This window comes from Acipenser ruthenus, chromosome 4, assembly GCF_902713425.1.
Source record: "Acipenser ruthenus chromosome 4, fAciRut3.2 maternal haplotype, whole genome shotgun sequence".
Classification (NCBI taxonomy): domain Eukaryota; kingdom Metazoa; phylum Chordata; class Actinopteri; order Acipenseriformes; family Acipenseridae; genus Acipenser; species Acipenser ruthenus.
The window spans coordinates 104,007,206-104,028,745 of NC_081192.1; the positions used below are offsets into that span (position 1 = coordinate 104,007,206).

A 21,540-nucleotide genomic window follows, 5' to 3' on the forward strand; every position below is an offset into this window, starting at 1 on the left:
CAGCCCTTCACCCTCATAAAGAGGCTCCTGGATGTGGATCAGACAGATAGTGCTCTGTTCATTGTCTCTCAGGCGACACATCTACTGACATCTCTCTTCAGAAATCATGTGTGTAACACGTCTGAACAGGGACGAGCCTGGGCTCCTAAAGCTTTGGAAGCAGAAGTTGCTGCTTCTAGTTTTGTGTGAATTGTGTACAGCAGAGATCTGAAAAAAACCTGTATTGCAGTTTCATAAAACCAAAAAACACATGGTTACATCTCAGTGTGTTTTATTCAATGGTTAATAATGGTTACTGTACATATCCCTCTGGAAGTATTTCTATCACAAGCAGACCATCAGCTTGAACCAGTGCTGCTGACCTGCCTAACAATAGCAGTCCTAGCTAATCCTGTTTATTTTTTAAATGTGTTTGTCCATCCCTTATAAAATATATTCTATTTATGCAATACCCAACACAGAGAGAACTGCTTTTAGTAGTATGGGCCAAAGTCCTCTGTGATTTCTAGCAATGACGAAGAGGGTATTATTGTGACTATAAGTTATTGCACATTTTATTTAATTAGTCTGTGGGAACAAGAAATCCCCTCAAAAGTTGTTGTCCTTTTTGTATAAGGGTATTACTTCTAGCTTCTGAAGATGAGCTCTCAGGCATGTTAGCAAGGATAAGAGTTTCCAAATATTCCAGCCATACATTTATACGGCTAAAGCTAAAATAAAAGATGTACGCTGATGAAGGCAATGCTAAGTGAAACGCTCCGGATTATCATATTTTTTTAACCATTATTTTAACCGTATTGCTCATTGGTGGCACACCCATTTTACATTTCTAAAAGTGAAAGGAAAAGGCTGAAAATGAACGTGAGCAAATCTACTGGTTAGTGATCCTGTTTAATACATTTTACACTGTACACCTAATTTTGACAGGGACATTAGGGCCAAGTTTAAGAGAAGAATGAACATACTGAATGTGGCAGTGCCCTGCCCCCTACAGGCTTTGTGAATCACTGTAATCCATTTGTTCAATGTTTTTGAAGACAAGCTTTTTTTCCTACCGAGGGCACCAGAAACAGCAGAATTTATCAACAACGGGATCTTCTGATAATGAAGCAAGGCACACATAAATTAAAAAAAAAAAAAAAACACACCTTTTATTGCTCCCCAGTCAGCAGGGAGAGAAGCTCTTAATCCACAGGTCAAAGGAGTCTGTTAATAGCTGCTTGTTTCCTTGACTTTGTATAGTGAATACAAACCTTGGAATTTACTGAAGACAATCTCCAGAAAGCGCTGCCCCAGCTGAAATCCATGTTAGTACAGGATTAAGGACTCAATCCCAAGGTCTGCTGAATGCAACAATGTCTTCAGGTTTCCTCTGCCTGATGTGTTACTGAGCACTTGGTGAAACATGCTACAGGACTCCAGCTTCATCATTGGCTGGTGCAGGGCCCTATGATACTTTTCAGGGAAATGTAATTCAGTGACGCTGTGGTACAGAATAAAGTAGTGACTCATCACAGTACCAACTCACACCTGCAGTGACGGATATCTCTTTCAATTGGTGAACAAAACAAGTTCTCTTGTTATTCCAATTTTAGAAAATATGGTTTTACTCTTTTAATTGTTCCATTTTAACAAACTAGCTTTTTATCTTAGTTTTTCTAAATTTACAATTACAACCACTTTTTTTGTCTCTTAATTTCTGTTTTTTTACATTTTGTATTAGACTGTTTTTAATTTAAATAACTTGTAAAGTTTCATCAGATTCAGACAAGCACTTCTTCATTAGCCCAGCCACAAGCCTGAGCTCTTCCACAATGCGGTTCCTAAATTTGTGTACGATGTTGTGCTATTGTGTGTGCGGTATGGACACCTAAAGCATATTCCTGTTGGGGGGGGGGTACACATTCCTGTACAGGCCTAACCACATTTTAAAATCAATTAAACCAAACAAATAAAACAGGTACTGCCTTATTTTACCAATGAAAACAAGGTTGTTGCTTAGTATTTTCCCAAATGCTGTCCACACATTCTTGGTGTGTTTAAGATTCCTCCTCCTTACAGTTTCAGCTTTGCATCCTTCACTTGCATGCCCTGCTCTGCCACGCCAGCCCTTTCTTTCAGCAGGCTTGCTTGCTCAGCTGTTCCCAGGCTCAAAGCATTCTTCAGTAAAAAGTGAGTGATGAAAAGCTTCAAGCCTTCCCGCAGCATTCCGAGCTTTGGAATTCCTGAAATCCTGCACAAAGTGGAAAACGTGATTCTCAGTTCTTGGGGATTTCAACAATAACACCCCCTTTGTACTCTTAACCCCCCTCCTCCCCATACGAACCAAAATTAGTGATTAAAACAATGATTAATCAAAACCATCTGTGGAACTGTGAAATGCAGTCTTTACTAGGATGTAGAAGGAATCTCGAGCTGTGGAATAGACAGTTTACCAGGATGTAGAAGGAATCTCGAGCTGTGGAATAGACGGTTTACCAGGATGTAGAAGGAATGTCCTGCCAACAATGCAGTTCTGTTACTTGCCTTTAAAATGAGAAGCGAAAACTCCTACAGGCAGTGTTTCTATTACAATTTCTACAGGTATGCTAGGATTGCTAGGACAGAAGATTCAGAAAACAATCAGCCAGTATTCCTGCATTGCTCATGGCTGTGTGCGCCATTAAAAGGAAGCTCCAGTTTCTCAGGGCACCCTTTTAAAAGATTGGTTTCTCTGTCGTAAACAGGCAGGAACTCATCAGCTACAACTACATCAGGTTTTGCTGGGAAAAAAGTTAAGATACCAGGACCCAAACATAGTTTATGAACTTAATGCATTTACATTAGTCTGTTTGCTTTACAAATAATGTACAAAAGGGTTTCATTCTAATTTAAAAGGTTTACATCGATAATGATCTCTTTGCTCAAAAGGGCTCAGACACAGTTTAATGTTAAAGGGTTAATAAATTGCTAAAGTAGGAACGATACAGTCACAGGTTACACTGAAGTGTAAAAAGATGTTGATTACCTCCCAAAAATGTCTTTCAGCTCCTCTGGTTCCGTTTCACACAGAAGTTTACTCAGCAGTTGGCGCAGGAACCGGACTTTAGGCTTATCCAGTTCACTGAACTCGATAACCTGGTTTAAATAAAAAAAAAATAACAAAAACAAAAACACATGTTAAAATAAGATGTATTTATTTATTTAAAACAGTTAAATTAGCCTTAATGAAATGCAACTCCAAAATAAGTCTTATTCTTTTTTTGTTTCTAAAAATGATCTCCCCAATTTTAACTATCCAATAATTATTTTCTCCTCAACGCATCAATTCCCTACACAGCTCCGATCCCATGACCAATGAAGCCAGGAACTCCAGAGCAGATCTTGGGCTTTGGAGGTTGGTGATGTTGTGAAAAGGTCTTGTAATGGTGTAGTCATTATATCAATCACTTACTTTCTTTCATTGAACATGGTTCAATTGGGCACTTCGTTTTATGTGAAGTGACAGCTTGCATTTAAAAAGTGAAACTGCATTCCCAAACACACCATCTTTAAGTACCTGGCTTTTTTAAATGTTATCTGCAACTGAATCCATTCTGTCCTGCTAAGAGCAGTTTTACTGTTTTAGACCCTTAATAAAATGTGCATTGATCAGTTTCCATCTGTACCGTACAACTGGTAGCAGTGGCCCATCAGTTAATAGAGCAGTGTTCTCCCCAGGAATTCTGTATAGCTGGGTGGCAGAGCATTATAGCCAGGTACACTTAACAGAAAAATAAAATGGCCTTACAGTAAATATATAAAAAGAAAGAATTTGAATAAGAAGAAATGTAATAATTAATAACAATCCACCCTAATTCATACACAGGCTACACTGCTCCATTTACTCCCTGATCCTTTGCAATCTTTTTTGTGTTTCTGGTAGAGCTTGCACATCATATCACCCAATGCCTTGCTGTAAGAAAGCCATTTCCATTTTTTCCCCACGTAACATCATACCCACTGTCATGACCTTTATTTATTTTTTTTTACACACCGGACCCTCTTTCGGTTCTTCCAATTTGCTTTTTACAAGTTGCTCTTCGTTTACTATATCTGGTTGCTCTAGTTCATTTTCTACATTTTCTTTTTCATCATCCATTTCGGTTTGGCAAATTCCACATTCATGGACGCTATTTTGCTTTGAAAATAAAATAGGTTATTTTTTTAGCAGTAATTAACACTTCGAGGGCTGGAAAGCCCACCCCTTCCACTCCCTGATTGGTTAAATGTAGTGTCAAGACGTAACACAGCAGTCCTGTGGTTCCAAGACTTTCTTTTCACCCAGCAACGCGCACAAGTGATCTAGTGTGCTAGCAGCGCAATCAATCCTTATTGTAAAAGGCACAATAGCATCTGCAAAACGGGCGGTGACAGCCACTTAGCTGGGCAGTTCGTCCGGCTGAAATGGCCTGGGGAGAACGCAGTAGAGAGTATCGTATCTTACAGGATCGGATATGATTGTACACTACTGTACAGTGTTGCACAGGAGACCTAAAACTGTACTTACAGGACATAATAATAATAATAATAATAATAATAATAATAATAATTTGTTTATTTAGCAGACACCTATATCCAAGGCTATGGTGTGTGAACTATGCATCAGCTGCAGTCACTTACAACAATGTCTCACCCAAAGGAGGTTAAGTGACTTGCTCAGGGTCACAGTGAGCCAGTGGCTGAGCCGGGATTTGAACTGGGGACCTCCTGGTTACAAGCCCCTTTCTTTAACCACTGGACCACACAGCCTCCTACATTACAAGTATTCATTCCTCCAACACCAATTAATAAGGTTGAGGTTAATTCTTAGCAGATCCATATCTACATAAAGACCTTGAAATCAAGTCTGCCGTCTGAACTCACTGCATGTATTTCAGTGTACAGTTGAAAATGCCAGGCCGTTTAGAACCTGATAGAAGATGACGGACCTTCAAGACTGAGAGTGAAAGAGACTTCTTCTTGAGCAGATGCACTAGGAGATGAACCAGGTTGCTGAAGGAGGTGCTGGACAGGTTTGCCAGATCACGGAATTTGTCCCACATGCTGAACTGAAAAGTCATCTAATAATTAAAGACATAGTTAAAATGAGGAGAGCCAGCTTACACGAGAAACAATATTTGCATGCATATATATATATTTATTTTCATTCATAGCATCTACTCATTATTCTAAATCAGTCTAACTAAATAAGCAGGACCCTCCGTGTCAGTTTACCCATTTTCTAAAATAAATACACAAACACTGTTGGATGTTTGATTTCCAGAACTTTCTCATTCAAATTTCCCTATTCTGATTATTGATATCCACCAGTTCTGATCAACTAAATGTCATTTAAGGACTGCAGCTAGCACACAGTACCACCTGGTGGTCAGATATTGTACTGTACAGAATTTTCTGAAACGAATATACATATACATATATACACACACACACACACACACACACACACACACACACACACACACACACACACACATATATATATATATATATATATATTATATATATATATATATGTATGTGTGTGTATATATATATATATATATGTATATATATATATATATATATATATATATAGGCAAAGTAAGTGAAGGGAAATATGTTAGCTTACGGCAGAGTAAAGCATTATTCCCCTATACAGGACTTGTAGAAAAGAAATGGGTAAAACAGACAGTAACAGTTTGCTGACCACTAAATGTCATCGGTCTGCAGAAATCAGAGCATCACCTGGAGTTAACCCTTTTACAAGGTATCCAGGTGAAGGGAATCAAATGAAATGGATGGTTAAGAAATTACAGGCGGGGTATAAAAGGTTTGCGATGTTGCAGCTCTTTGTCTAAGAGGAGAGGAGTACAGACTGAGAAGAAAACATAGGATTTATTTAGTTATTGTTGTTTTTGCCAACGTATTGGACGGCTGTACAGAGTGTTTAAGAAACTGGATCAACTGGATCAACACAAACACAGCTAAATACCAGTTATTTATATATATTTAATATACCTTTGTCAAGGGAAAGTGGAGGTACTTATAGCCTTTTAGATGCCTTGGTAATCCCACACTTATTTCCATTTAAATCTATTAATGTGTTTGTGATGTAATTTACTACATAGTTAATGATGTAACGATCTACTATTCCTTTCTATGTAAACCTCCAGGCATCATGGCATTGAGTATTTATTTTCCTTTATTCTTCTGTATTGTACATTATCTAATTGTATTTCTTCTAAAGCTACAAATTGTAGGGAATTAATGCTATGTTCATTTTTTGTAAAGTGTTTAACTATTGGTTCATTTACTTTATGTTTGATAAGTGATTCTGTATTCTTTTATATAATACTGTACCTGCCTCTGATATTTTGTTAAATTTTTTGTCAGAATATATCATAAACATGGTTACTAGTTTTGCATGATGGGTTTCTTCTGACTGAATATTCACTTTTATCTATATATTTGCATATGTTACATGTGTCATTACAGGGATATAGAGGACTACCTGAAATCGCCTGTCATATTCACAAAACCTCTCGCCCAAGACAGCATAGAAAGGGTTAAAGCCCTTCTCTTGCAGACAGCAGTCCATGAGAACATGCACAATATCTCTCTCTTGTTGATCCTTCAGACCAAGCCTGCAAAAACAAAGACAAAAGAAAAAGAAAAGGGTTCAAATTCAGCCATGAAAAATGAAACAATCAATAAGCCCTGCCTCTCAGGAAATAATACAGCTGACTGGGAGGGGTTTGTTTTGTGAACCCCTGGTTTCTTCTTGCAAGGCATACCTGATCAGTTTCTCAAAGGCATCAAGGAAATCCTCGCTGGTCATCAGGACACAGAAAACGTTTCTTCTTATATCAGTATTCATTCTCTGTTTACGAGCAAGCTCCAAAATCTTAGAGCTTACCTTCAAAAGAAGAGAAAGATTTTTAGAAATCTACAGGAGTACCAGCATCAAACTTTGAATCTGTTTGAAAACATTGAATTACACACAAACTGCAAAGGAACCACTGGATCTGCCATTTTACCTGAACAGACCTTTGAGATCTTGAAAGCTTGTGATTAATTACCGTTTAGTTAGTTCAATAAAAGGGATCACATCTCCTTCTCTTTGTCTATCATCTCTGGACTGACACGGCTACCATTTCATCTTATCAACCTTATTTAGCAAAGGCTGTGTACAGTACCACTGTGATAATGATTAATGCAACTTCTGCACGTGGAAACAAAACAAAAAAATGTTTGAGTCATCTTAATCTACAAAAATCATATGAATTGACCAAATGTACTGCAATTAATGTTAAAAAATTTGCATTGACGCAGAATAGTGCAAAGGGTTTTTTTATTTTATTGAATAGACTTCAGGTCCTAACTTCACAGTTTGAAACACACACACACACGCACACACACACAATGCTGGCTTAGCAAGCAGCAGTTTTGGCTCATAGGAGGGTACACATAACTATCCTCTCGCCACACTCCCTATACCGAGAAGCACGCTGCAATAGAAGACAGATTCATTATTGGTGAAAATTACCTGGCCTGCAGGCTGATTCAGTTGTGTGCTGCTGCCAATCATTGGCGCTCCGCTCCATGAGGACCCGACAATCCACCAGCGCCCCACCTGGTCTGCAGCTAGCAGGTTCTCCAGAGAGACCCGCAGACAGACATCGCTGCCACTGGCACTGCTATGGATCTGAAGAACAAGCATAGCCTGAGCTCTTTTCACTTTACAGTGAACCCTCGTGAAGTTTCATGCCTACTCGATGGCAGCCAGAAGAACCTGGATTAATTGTTAAGCAAACTGATTCAGATTGGATGTCAGAAATCCCACTGGGAAGTAAAAGGCTTGAACAAGATCCCTCTTACAGAGTGCAAGCTGTTTACTTGGATCTTGCTTCTCAAAACTTTAACAAAATCCTTCAAGGACATCAGTCCGAGGATCCTAAACAAATGTTATCTATCTGGAGGGAACTGTTGTGGTGCAATGCCCTCTGCTGGTGTTATCTTTAAATCTGTTCATACCAACAAATGCCTGGATACTGGTTTATCTTTTCAGTGGATTGCAAAGTTGTTTTTTTAATGCTGTAAAACAATGCCACTGTAAAACAAAGTTGTAAAATAAGATAGGGCTTTATTTAACCTAATCTTTCTTCTATTGGTTTCCTGTCTGGGGACTGTTCTGGCAGTTAGTGTTATCAGTTTTTTTTTTATATTTGGAGTGCCCAATCATATAACAGTACCTGCTGGTTCTGCATCCCTAACCTGCATGCGCGCCAGAGCTAATGGAACGCTCCCCTCCGGAATTGCCAGTGAAGACCGCCGACTTCACCCAGCCCGGACATGAACCTGTGCTCCCCTGACTGTATGACTCACCCTGCACACCACACTGCTGTGCTTTTACCAAGGAAAAGCTTGGGGGGGGGGGGGGGGGGGGGAATACAGTACCCACAGTTTCAAACAGCGCTTTCAGATGGTGGACAGGATTGGTGCTTTACAAATCTGAAATAGGTTGTTGCTAATCTGCCAAATGATGAAACGTGGTGCATATGGAGCATTCCGTTTCTATGCCTAAATTAAAATGGGGAGAGGAGTACTGACTGAGCGTGGTTACCAGTGCCCGCTGTAGCTTCCTCAGTCTATCCACTGGCTCCGGATCGTAGCCTGGGATTTTTCTCATGTCGTTGTTCTTGAGTGCAAGCATGGTCTCCAACATGAACCGCATCTGTAAGGAGTTCAAAGTTAACACTGCAAGAATGATTTCATAAAATAAGATACTATTTTAATAAACTAAATGCTACCCATTAATATACTGTCCAATGAATAAATATATACACTGTACATTTAAGTATACGCAAGACAAAACTATATATTGTGTCTGACTAAAAGGTGTACATTTCAGTAGGATGGTATGTGTTTCTTTAGATCAGGGATTTACAAACATAATGTCTGTTTTTTTTTTTTTTTTGCATTTTACAAGCACTCAGCACCATATTACTTTCCAATCCCCCTTGATCCCTCTTTTTAATGAGCACGTGGGATTCTGCATGCAGATTTCATTCACAGGTGCAGTCATACCCTGGTCTGATCTTGGAGCTTTGTTCCCATAGCGTTGGCCTTACTCTGTGCTTCAGAGATCAGCTCCTTCAGTGACACCGCATCATCTTTTCTTAATAAAAATCCAACGTTTTTCAGTAAAAACAGGATCAGCTCGATGTCCTTCTCTGTAAAAGCCTTTGTGAGCTTCTTCAGAATATCAAAGACGAGCAGAGAGTGCACCACGTGGAAGTTGTACAGGTGTGCGATTATGGCAATGAGGTTGTCACACTCTTTACCTTCACTGCCAACCTGGTAATGTTCTTCAAACTTACGAACCACTTTTTCCAGAAAGTGGGCACCAACCTGTAAAACACAAGCAGCACGATAAGAATGGATAAAGAATACAAAAGAAACACAGACATACCACACAGATAGAGGACAGTCTTTTCATTTGAGCAGTCACATCCTTGCAGGTAAAAAACAAACGACCCATATGAGTGGCTAGAGCACAGGAAATCCAGGATACTACCCTTAAGGCAATAGGGTCAAGCTGATCTCTACTTCGAAACAACTCACACTGTGCTAGATTTCGAGATGATCTATTCTTTGTATTAATCACATTCACAAACAACTGCCAAACTGCTAAAGTTTATGTGAATGTGTTTAAGCCTCATCTTTAGAATCAACCAAGTGCTTTATATTTCTGAAGAGGCAGCTAACATTGTTGAAACAGATTTAAGAAGGAAAGAGTAAATAGAATTGTGACATGAATTATGTAATAAAAGTCCCGTTGAAGGAACGCATCCGAAACAGGACAGTTGCTTTTGAATTATGTATAAAAGTCCCGTTGAAGAAACGCATCCGAAACAGGACAGTTGCTTTTGGGAGTTTAGGTTTATTCTTTTAACACGCTTCCTGTTAACACTGAAAATGAACATGGTCAATATGTGCCACTTATTTTCTTTAAAAGAAATCCCAGAAGCTAATTCCATTGGCTTGCATCCGAGTATCAATCACTGCTTTTCCTATGACTGACGTGTTTTCAACGTCAACTTGGTTCCTTTATTGCCCGGAAGTATCTGCAAAGAGAGTTCCATACATTTTCAAATAGAATACCTTCAAATAAAATATAAAAAAATCTAATTCACCTTTAACATAATGGGGAAAATCTGAGACCTATGAAATGATGGCAGTATACACAGTACTAAGATTTACTGGAATTATTTAGTTTTGTCTGTCACTGTGAAAGATACCCCCAGATTGGGTAACCCTCTATTTCATTTCTATAATGTGACTTTGTTTTTAAATGTACAGTACGTGGTTTCATTATTACTGACTCTGGGATCATGTGAACAGGACAGCTACAAACAGGATCCATTTTTCAGACAGCAGTATCTTCTCCTGAAGATCGGATGTCATTACCTCCAATCCCACTGTGTGATGGAGAATGCTGACCAACAGGACGTGCTCCAGCAGCAAGCGGTCTGGCATTAGGGCAGGAGTGACACAGGCCGCCAGCAGGATGTCTGTCACAGTGTCATTCATGTCCTTTCGACTGTGGCTCATGTACAGCTCCTCCAATTGGCTGCTTATAGATGCCATGTTGTGCTCTGTTAGCCTGCAGACAGATGAACAAAATAAAATACTTTAAACAGGGTTTCCACTGCCCGGAACCTGATATCTCCCCATCTCTCTCTCTCAGAATGGTTAGTAGAATAAAGCATTCTCAGTCCAGCTGAGTAAGTTCACACTGAGTACGTAGCAGAGTTTACTGTACAGACCACATTCCGCTATCTGCAAACGTAGCTACTGTACTGTGCGTCATGCCTTTATACAGAAATCTGTACAGAATTTCACGTCAAGGCAGTTATTTGTGTGTGTGTGTGGATTGAGGCAATGCTAAATATGGAAAACCTAAAAGCCAGATTTCTGTATATATTTATGGTCGATGCAAGCATGCTGTAAAAGCCGCCATGAAAGGTGACAATAGCTTAAATAGTAATATCTAGAGTGAGCCAATAATTTCAGGATATTTTTTTGTTTGTTGTATTATATACAGTACACTGAAATTAAAATGTGTGATGCTGTAAATGATAGAACAGAGAGTTTTAGACATATGACTTGCAAGCCTCAAAGCAGCTTGTGAAGCTGTTGTGTCTCCAGTGGTACAGGTGTAATGCTACAAACAAAAACATCTCATGAAATCACAGTTTTGTACTGTACAGAAAGGCCATCCAGATTATTAACAAAAACATGTGCAGAAGATAGTCACGTTTAGGGCTGTGTTCGAAGGGTCGAAGATTATCGCTAGCCAGGAATTCGAAGGTAGGTGTAAACCTTCAAGGTCTTTGTTTTCTCTGTTAACAGAAACTGTTTGACAAGATGTGAATATGATAATTAAAATCACACAGTAAATGTCACTTGCATGCAAAATTCTCTCTTTTGATTTGTATTATGCATATCACTTAAACAAAAGTTGTTGTATTAAAATCCACTACCAAATCATTATACGTAGCAGCTCTATATGGTGCCGCTGTTGTGTATGGAGCAGGGTACAATATGCCAAAGCACTGGGGGGGGGGGTTACCTATAGCAGTTGTAGTGCTTCAGTAAAATAGGTAATTAATACTTATTGTACAAGACAGTGTAAGAGAAGTGCTATTATTATTTGTTTAATTTAGCAGACACCTTTATCCAAGGCAATTTACAGAGACTAGGGTGTGTGAACTATGCATCAGCTGCAGAGTCACTACAACTAGATCTTGGAGCACAAGGAGGTTAAGTGACTTGCTCAATGGTCACACAGTGAGTGAGCTGGGTTTTGAACTGGGGACCTCCTGGTTACAAAGGTATGGTAGAATATGTTTGAAACATACAAAATATATGCAAACACAGAATTTTAATTTCGAGCACTGAGAACCGTCGGCCCCTCCCCCCTCCAGCTTGTGTTATAATTTCTTAATTTGCCATCTCGACAGCAAAGCGTTGTATAGCATAAGCTGTATTGAAAGAAATGTCTCGAAACCCCTCTGTTGTTTGAGATTTTTTTTGTTAAATGCCCAGACGACCAAAAAAAAAAAAGTTGAATGCAAACTGTGCAAGCGACTGTTGATGTATCATCGAGGCACATCCAATCTCTGGGATCGCCTGGCAAGCTTTAAATTCATATTCTTATTATTTTTAGTAGTAGTAAAATGTGACTGTGGCGGATACTCTACTTGAAACGGTGACTGTTAAATAAAGCTTTGTTTTGCCCAAGTCTGCTGCAGTTCTTTTAATTGACTAATAAGATACTGCTGCAATGCAAGCTTACTGTATATACAGCAAGCAGCATCAATTACATGTACATGAACAACGTGTATTTTTATATAAATGATAAAAACATGATTACTGTTCTACAGAACATATTTTTGAACTACATGTGAATGTTTTATTCCATTTACATGAATTACCTGTAAAACAGGATTTTCAATCAAATATTTAAAGTAGCTATGGTGATGTCACCAGTAAATTATGCAAATGAGTACCATCGAAGGTTCAGACCTTCCTTCGGTAATGTGTTCCGAACTTTAGAAGGTCAAAATGTACCCTTCATTATAGTCCTAGTCATGTTTCATCACAACTGGACAAGCAAACAAAAGAAATCCACGAGCATTACCTGTTTAGGAGTCCTTTCACATTCCTTTCCAGTCTCTCCAGCTCCTGTCTCCTCTTGGCATCGTCAGTCTCTGCAGACTCCCTCTGGTGAGGTGGGATGTATTTAGTGCTGCCTTCTTCCGAGCCCTTCACAAAACACACAGGAGCACAACTAATATGTTACACTTCAGTTTGTGCAAGTGCTGCACTGTACACTACCGATTAGGTAACACAAAGTGTGTTGCTACCACTAGGTGGAGCAACTAGTCAATCCTCTTTAGCTGTTCCAACTTGAGGGTGCTTGTACTTCAGAAGCTGCCCACCCCACACACACTTACAGCATGGGATAAGATACATCATTCGACCGCTACAGTAGTGCACTTAAAAGAAACGAGATACAATTTGAACAACATTCTGTCGCACAAGGTGCTTGTTGTTAGTATTCCACTGTTTAACTCATCACAGAGCAATGTATTGTAAATGGGCAGGTGGATCATGGAGATGGTACACCATACCATACCCATTTTGTTTATGTACAGGGATCTCAGAGCACTTTACAAAAATAAAACAAACTAAAAAGAGCTCTGAGCAGTCTGCTAGTAAAAGACCAAACCAAAAAAGATATTGTTTTATGATCGATTTTAAAACAGACTCAATGATGATGAGGAACAAGATTCAATGAATATTGACCATGGGCCATATACATTGACCTGTAGCAGATGCCTAGTTAATATTTGTACTGTATCTAAGGAAAAGTTTGCACCATCAATATCAAATGTGAAGCAGCACAACACACACAACTTTTTGGAGGATGGATGGATTCCTATATTTGGGTTAGGATGAATTTATTCCCCAGCTGCAGAACAGTTTAAAGCAGCACATTCATTTCTAATGCCACTGTATTCAGCGTACACTTGCAATGCACCGACTCACTCCAGAATCAGCGGCACACAGCCATACCTTTTCGTTTGTATTGCCTCCATGCTCCTCTGCTGTATTCTCTGCCTCTCCTCCCTCAATAACTGTATCCTCCTCATTTCCACTCTCCTGGTCCAGTACTTCATCACACTCCTCCTCTTCAATGACCTCCATCTCTTCAACATATTCACCGCTGTCCTGCTCATCCTCGTCTGACGATCCCTCCTGTTGAGAATCTTCAGACAGCTCAGATTCACTCCCACCGAGCTGTTCCAGTCTCTCCTTAGTCAAGTCCATGTCCTCGTCGCTCTCGTACAGCCCCGACGCGGAGGCTCCGGGTTCAAGAATGCCCAAAATATAATCCAGTCCATCCGCAGTGAAAGATTGGGGCAAGGTGGTTTTATTCTTACGTTTGTTCATCCCCAGGTACTTTTCCAGTCTTTTGATTTCTTTCTCTTCTTCAACATTAGCTTCCCGCAGCGCCCTTTTCCTCACTTCTTGTTGCTTGGTTATTTTCTTGAACGCTGCTTGCTGCGCAGTACTGCTGCTAGTTATTTTCACTGACTTCTTCCGCGAATCGCCGGCGGTACTGCTGGTCAATATTCTCTTTGACCCTTGCTGTGAATTTAATGTTTGCCTTTTCCCCTCCTTTGCATGGTGTGCTTTTTCTTTCTGTTTTGGATCAGCAGTGTTTTCTTGTTGCTCAGAAGATTCGGCTGCTTGTTTTGCAGTCTTTTCCCTTTCTTCAATGGCATTTGGTTTCGTTGGCTTTACCTTATTTTGTACCATTGAGACAGTAACGCCGGGGCTTGCTTTGAAAAGCTTCCCCTCATAATAATCTTTCATTTTAGCCTTTTTGTTTTTTCTTTTTTCTTTCCTTAATTCCTTTCTACGTTTCCTCTTAACACTGAACAGCATGCTCCCATGGCAACCATCCTCATCTCCCCCGGTCTCTGTGGATTTGTCTTCCTTTCGTAAAAACTGCTCAACGGATAACTTACACTTTTGAAGTTTGCTGAAATCTCTTTTTACTCTGCGCTTGCCTTGAGGCTTCCTCTTCATTTTACGTCCAGGCAAGTGCAAAGTAAAACAAATTCAAAGATAATCTTTCCAATCCAAACAGCGCTTAGTAGAGAGGCTTTTAAACCACGTGCTATGTTAAGTAAACGACTACTGTCAACATTCAATAAAATACCGTTGTAAACACAAAGCTTAAGCTTATTTATACTTTAACTGAGTATAAAACCATGCTCCTACATGGGCGCCGCCATCGTTGAAACATTTACCGGAACAGCTGATCAAAAGCACGCCCACTTCCGCCAGTTCTAGTGCTAATACAGGATCACTTACACGATTCACGCGGTTCTACTGCAAAATTCATGTTCAGTGTTATGCTAAAAACGATTCTCGGGAGTGTGTAAGTACTGTACACTCTGTCAGAGTTCACCCTTCAGTAAACGCAACTTTATCAGAAACCCTAGGTACATCCAGGTAACGAATTACACCTGCCAGACACATCACTCTATTGTTAATAAACCGTGTGAGACGAGACAGTCCACTTAAAGGTGTGCGAATGTATACACGGTCGGTGTTCTGTTTGTAAATGTATTTCACCCCCTGTAAATCTAATTTATTAAAAAATAAATACAAATAAAACCCATACCAATAAGTAACTAATGTTTATTAATATTATACTCTACCCATTGTATAAATGATGTGAACATAATCATCAAACCGTAAGCTTCATTTATTTTAAGGATGGATTTTTGTTGTTTTTAATTTTTTTTTAGATCATTTTTGCAAAACTGACTTGTGCTTTGTTTTATGCCACACTCATCACGTCTGAATAGCGTGCTCACCCGCACGGAACTTTATCGTCATATCCTGGGATAATGAGCTGAAACGTTTAGGCTATGTTTTTTGACGTCACGGTAGAGTCGGGCGTCTCAGAATGGACTGGTCAGAAAAAGGCAGAGCTTTTGAGAGAAGATAAGGCGCTGTGAGGCTCTGGGTGACTTCACGATACTTGATCGCCGGCTGCAGCCAGTCTGCGGGTGACGTCACGGTCTGCAGAGGGAGTGTTGACAGCGTTGCTACGGAAACTGCAGAAGAGCAGACTGAGAGTGAAATGGGATGCTGCTAGAATTGCATAAGCCAGTTATGCCCATTGTATGTAGTAAGACAAAGATACATGGTAATCTTAATACATTCACTCAATCATCTTTAGTAAAAGACACTTATATACGTGTGTTCAACAAAGCCATATCTATCAAAAATCACAGTTATTCAACTTCAATGGAATTGTTTGTTTCATAATTTTCTGCTGTACTAATTGTCCTTATGCATACGTCTATGCTGGCAGACCAAACAAGGTTAGATGAAAACATCCACATACAATGTTTTATTGTGAAACTGAGAATTTAAACGGATACGTGTAGCAGTGTGGAGTAGTGGTTAGGGCTCTGGACTCTTGACCGGAGGGTCGTGGGTTCAATTTCGGGGGGGGGGGACGACACTGCTGTTGTACCCTTGAGCAAGGTACTTTACCTAGATTGCTCCAGTAAAAACCCAACTGTATAAATGGGTAATTGTATGTAAAAAATAATGTGTTATCTTGTAACAATGGTATGTCGCCCTGGATAAGGGCGTCTGCTAAAAAAAAAAAAAATATGTATTTTTTTTTTAATTATTTGTAGTAGCAAGTTAATACAAACCACCTTTCAGTCATTTGCAATGGTACGTGTAGCGATGTAAAGCGTTTATCTATTCTGAGGCGTGTCATTCATGAAAACAAAACAAATGACAGCAGGACTAGACGGCGATTTTGTGTTATTCACACCCCCTGACTAGGTGGCAGCAGCAGGTTGAGTGATACTCGTATGTAGTTGTCGATGCCCTTCTCTGTCACTCAGCGCTCCTCCGCTGTTTTGAAGCCGTGGCTGCTTCAGCGATCTGTGGACCCGCTACTGCCAGGGTCTGCGTGACGTCTGATGTCATATCCTGCTGAGGTCAAGCAGACGGCGAGCTTGAACGGTTTCTGCGCAGAATGATTAATGTCTGCGCGTCAGGAACGTCCTCTCCGGGCTTCTGTTGTTTATTTTGGGGAGGTGGGGCGGTTTTGCGAAAGAGAATTTTGTAATTCTTGAAAGTTGCTATGCAGCGTAAGTAAGTAATTTATACTTCTTTGCAATATGAAGAATGGAAGAAGACGATGTGACCATCACCGTCAGAGAGCAGAATTTCCACAGCCAAGTCAGAGAATACATTGTGAGTGCTTGCTGTACAAATACAATATATGAACTTGGGGGAAGCGTGGGTTTGAATCAACAGCATTTATTTGGCAGGCCCAATACTAGAAAAACAATCCGGCCGACTGCAGGCCAGCTGGCTTTGAAATATAAAGGAAGTGTCTCGTTTCAAACGTGTAAACATTACATTTAGGGAACTGTTTTTCATTGTGTCATAGTTATTATTATTATTATTATTTGACGTGTATGGACAGTCAACGTGTGAGCTAGGCTTTATTATTAATACATTAAGCTTTAGCGCGTTTCCTTTTTTATTTTGTGGAAAAGTACCAGGGATTATGAATCAATCTTCATAACAGGCAGGGTAGGGATCAATTCCTGTTTTTCATGTCCAATTTCTTCGAAGGAATTGGAATTTATATTTGAGACATAATTACTATTCTGATTGTTCAGCTGCTTTCATTTGAAGCCAATTTAATTGACTAACAGTGACTTCAATGTAAGCAATTTGTTGCCACTTGTTTTAACAGAATAGCGTTAATTGTGATCAATGATGTGGGGGGAGATTTAAGAATAATTCATTTTAGCTTTCTTTGGTGCAAGTGACACCAACTGGAATGTGCTAGGTTCAGTGTTGTTTCCCTTTTATCTCATAGTAAAGAACTAAGAAACTCTAGAACAAGAAAATGCCATACGGCCCACCTATGCTTGCATGCTTTGATGCAAGCGTGGTCCGTTAGCACTCAGAAGAGGAAAAACAAACAAACAAAAAAAACCCTAACCAAATTAGTAGGGGAAATGAAACCTCTGGGAATGCATGGCTAGACGGACCGCCCTTCCTCCAGGTGGCTAGCTAAAGGTATTGTTATGGTCACAGAGGGTTATACTGCGTTGTTCATGACAGAATATAGTCTATTCTTGAAGGATCCCATAGTCTCTGCTTCAACAACTCTGTCCGGCAGCCTGTTCCAATGGTTCACCACCCTTTCTGTGAAAAAGCTCCTTCTCCCCTCGGTTCTGAATATGCCCTTCAGCCTCCACCTGTGGCCCCTGGTTCTGTTCTCTGTCACCTGTGAAAAATAATTCTCAGCAGTTATTTTGTTAAACCCCTTGACAATTTTAAATACCTCTATTAAGTTGCCCCTGGCTCTCCTCCTTTCTAGGCTGTATAGATTCAGCTCTTTCAGTCTATCTTCATATGACATACCCTTCAATCCTGGACTTAATCGTGTTGCTCTCCTCTATCTCCAATGCCTCAATGTCTTTCTTATGATAAGGGGACCAGAACTTGACACAGTGTTCTAGGTGTGGTCGTACCAGTGCGTGGTGTAATTAATATAACTTCTCTAGATTTGAATTCAACTGACTTGGCTATATAATTGAACATTCTATTTGCCTTTTTTTTAATAGCTTTTCCACACTGTCTAGTTGGCTTAAGAGATTCATCCACTACTACCCCAGAGTCCTTTTCATACATAGCCCCCTCTATTTCGTTACTGTTCATGCTGTACTTGCCTCTAATGTTTTTGCGCCCTATGTGCAAGTCTTCACATTTACTCACATTAAATTTACTCTGCCGTGTGTCACCCAGGCTTGAATCTTGTCTAAAGCTCTTATTAAAGTTGCTGATTGGGAGTTGGCTGCCCCTCCCAGTTTTGTCGTCTGCAAATTTGCATAGTTTACTGATTGTCTTGGTCCAAGTCATTTACCCCACTTGTTATGTTACTCCAGTTTGATGCCTGGCCTCTAATAATAACTCTCTGCTTTCTATCTTGTAAGCAGTTATGAATCCATGCTGCTACTGTACCATTTATTCCACATGATTTCATCTTTAGATATAGTGTTTTGATTTTTTAAAAGTCATACGCACTGTCATTGTCCACTCCAGTAGTCCCCTGAAAGAAATCTAGTAAATTAGTTAAACTAGATCTACCCTTCCTAAAGCCTTGTTGGCTGTCTCCTATAATGTTGTTACTATATAAATATTCCTCCATTTTGGTCCTTATTATAGGGTTGTTCCACGACAACTCAACCAGAAAAGGGGTATTTTGTTACCCGACCGTCTCAGATTTTGCTAGAAAAATTCACCTGGGGGTTCAGAAATGCTAATCATTTTAAAATTTTTATTTCCCCTTCAAGCTGTGACCTGTCAAAGGTCAACCTAAAGTGAAAATGTGACCCTGACCAGAAAAATCACCCAGGGCTCAACTTAGATGCTACGATCATGTGTAGCATCTCGTTCGACTCGTAATGAATAGAAATTTTGGTTTCAAGTCCCCCCCACTGGTCATTAACCCCCTATGAAATTAGAATTTTTGGTATTTCTACCAAGTTTAGGCCAAAATAACTCGCATGGTGGCGGCTCCAAAAAATCACCCAAAGATATTTTTGGATAGATATTAATGAGATCTACAAGAATCAAGCAAAACATTTTGGTATCGGCGGATTTTGGATTTGAGGATCACTTATGGCCACTTTGAGGCTAAAGTACCACATAGTCCTTACCAAACTGGCGTTATTCTTCAATTTTGCATTGTCTGGGGTTAGATCTAGATTAAAAAGTGACAGGCTATCAATGTAGGCCTATACTCCCATTACATGGTCTGTTTCAGTAATGTAGTAAAACTTTTTTTTTGTTCTCCCAAAATGTTTTACTAATTTAATTTACTAAAATGAACCCCTTCTTTTTTTCTTTTCAGATTTGTTTCCTACTTTTTGCAGTCCTCTACTTCGTTTCATACTTCATTATCACCAGATACAAGAGGAAAGCTGGTGAGTATTGGCTGTACATTTATAAAGAACACTTCAGAATATATTGTGCACACTGATATGGTCACTAAAAATCAATTGCTGCTGTGTTCTTTTACTGAAAATGTCAATCTGTGTGGCTTTTGAAGCATTGCGCATGTGAAAAGCAATATAATTGGTTCAGCGATGACTGTTTGCAAAACACCATGAAAAAGCTTATCTCATATACTGTCTGTATTATATACGGGATGTGCACATTATGAAACTAATGACAAAATGCATTAAAACATCGGTGTAACATCTGTATTATCTGTACAAACTGATTGTGCAGTATGTGGGAATCGTTACAACATGCATCAATAAGGCAGGATCGGTAGGATCACATAGATTTGTGTGTCTAACCTTTAATGCTTATTATATCAAATAGTTTTACGTTGACAGTGTAGATTTCACAGTTGGAATAGGTGTTGACGCGTGTGTTCTGTGTTTAAGAACATAAGAAAGTTTACAAACGAGAGGAGGCCATTCAGCCCATCTTGCTCGTTTGGTTGTTAGTAGCTTATTGATCCCAGAATCTCATCAAGCAGCTTCTTGAAGGATCCCGGGTGTCCGCTTCGACAACATTACTGGAGAGTTGGTTCCAGACCCTCACAATTCTCTGTGTAAAAAATGCCTCCTATTTTCTGTTCTGAATGCTCCTTTATCTAATCTCCATTTGTTTGCTGGAGCAGCTCCAGCTTCATTAGTTGTAAACCTTATTAGAAGTGTGCTGAGGTCTCTGGGTTCAGGTCTAGAGTGGCAGTGATAAAAACATGACGAGCCTTTCTTTAAAAAACGCTCGTTTACTCATGTCTGGATAGGCTGTAAACAGGACAAGGCAAATTCTTATACATGTGTAAAGCCCACCATACACAAGGAAACATTTACAATGCTAGATGGATGTCTTCATGTTTCATGCAATGAAACTTGTATCCACAGTTCACTTGGCGTCGCACCAGAACTATCTTGCTTTTTAGCCAATCAGGAGAGATTCTTTGAGCATGTGACTCTTATGTGCCTATGCAAGATGATGCGATTTGGACAGCTGCTATAACTTAGTAATTTGAATGTTATTTATGCAGCAGACCATGTCTGTATAACTTATCACAGCCGGATCACTCGATGTAGTATTAATGCTTTCCTCCATTGTAAGACTGTAGTTAGTTTTTATTTTGTGTTGTTCACTGCAGCAGGTAGTGCAGGTGGTGGTGTGTGACAGTCTGGCTCGCAGTGGTGACGTCACGGACCAGGAAGTAGAAACCAAAACAATGGTTGGGCGGTTAAAGCGTATTTATTAATAAACAAAATATTAAACAAATTAACACAACACAAAACAAAAGGGCACAAGGGCCAAACGAATGAACAAACAAACAAGTAAGTGATGTGCTGGGAAATCCAGCACGTCTTAGCAATTGTTTTGTTAATGTTGCTTTTTCTCTCTCCGCTCTCCCGTACTCTCCTCTACACTCTCAACCCCGAGTGCAGAGTGCTGCTGGTTTATATACTCTGGCCGAGGGATTAACTAGTTGGTAATTATCTTATTATCCCTCGGCCAGAGTCTGCACGCGTTTGGTAAGGATGCATGACTGTCAGCTAGTTAAATAATCAGTAGCTGATCAGCCATGCATCCTCACGGGGTTTTTAAATATAATAACAAAAGACGCGGCGCTTTTACCCGCGCCGCAAACAAAAATACAAATAATAATAAATAGGGGCGGGACACTCCGCCACACATGCCCCCCCCTTGTGCGCAGCACACATGGCCTTTTCGGCCACCTCCCCCCTTAGTCCCCAAAGTCCCGGTCAGCAGTCCCGGCGCAGGAACAGGGGCAGCAACGGGCCAAAGGTGGCGGCCACGGTGGGATGTCCTCCTCCCACCCAAACAGCCGTAGTGTTCCAA

The 21,540-nt window shown here is 39.9% G+C and overlaps 2 protein-coding genes across 2 annotated transcripts in view; one reads left to right on the forward strand and one right to left on the reverse strand.

Moving 5' to 3' along the window:
• Nucleotides 1–254: 254 nt before the first annotated feature.
• LOC117399495 (nucleolar MIF4G domain-containing protein 1-like) lies at nt 255–15,083 on the reverse strand. The gene is made up of 11 exons (XM_033998723.3): nt 13,648–15,083; nt 12,710–12,834; nt 10,474–10,669; nt 9,091–9,414; nt 8,627–8,737; nt 7,550–7,708; nt 6,798–6,919; nt 6,515–6,647; nt 4,950–5,081; nt 3,008–3,117; nt 255–2,233 (listed from the first exon to the last, which is right to left on the reverse strand). The coding sequence occupies exons 1-11, from the start codon at nt 14,665–14,667 to the stop codon at nt 2,056–2,058; spliced, it is 2,610 nt and encodes an 869-aa protein (XP_033854614.3). The 5' UTR covers nt 14,668–15,083; the 3' UTR covers nt 255–2,055.
• A 1,409-nt stretch (nt 15,084–16,492) lies between these two features.
• The window catches only part of LOC117400492 (limb region 1 protein homolog), a 57,708-nt gene continuing 52,660 nt past the window's right edge, over nt 16,493–21,540 (forward strand). Inside the window, exons 1-2 of the mRNA XM_034000538.3 lie at nt 16,493–16,872; nt 19,553–19,625. Coding sequence (XP_033856429.1) covers nt 16,804–16,872; nt 19,553–19,625 — 142 coding nt within the window. The 5' untranslated portion in view covers nt 16,493–16,803. The remainder of the gene's footprint in view (nt 16,873–19,552; nt 19,626–21,540) is intronic.

What these genes read in the sequence shown, in the direction of transcription:
- LOC117399495 (XM_033998723.3), bottom strand. Translation starts at nt 14,667, where the DNA reads ATGAAGAGGAAGCCTCAAGGCAAGCGCAGAGTAAAAAGAGATTTCAGC. An exon ending in AGCTCCAAGATCAGACCAGG is followed by an intron (nt 8,738 to 9,090) that starts GTATGACTGCAC and finishes AACTCCTTACAG; the next exon opens with ATGCGGTTCATGTTGGAGAC. An exon ending in GCCTTTGAGAAACTGATCAG is followed by an intron (nt 6,648 to 6,797) that starts GTATGCCTTGCA and finishes TTGTTTTTGCAG; the next exon opens with GCTTGGTCTGAAGGATCAAC.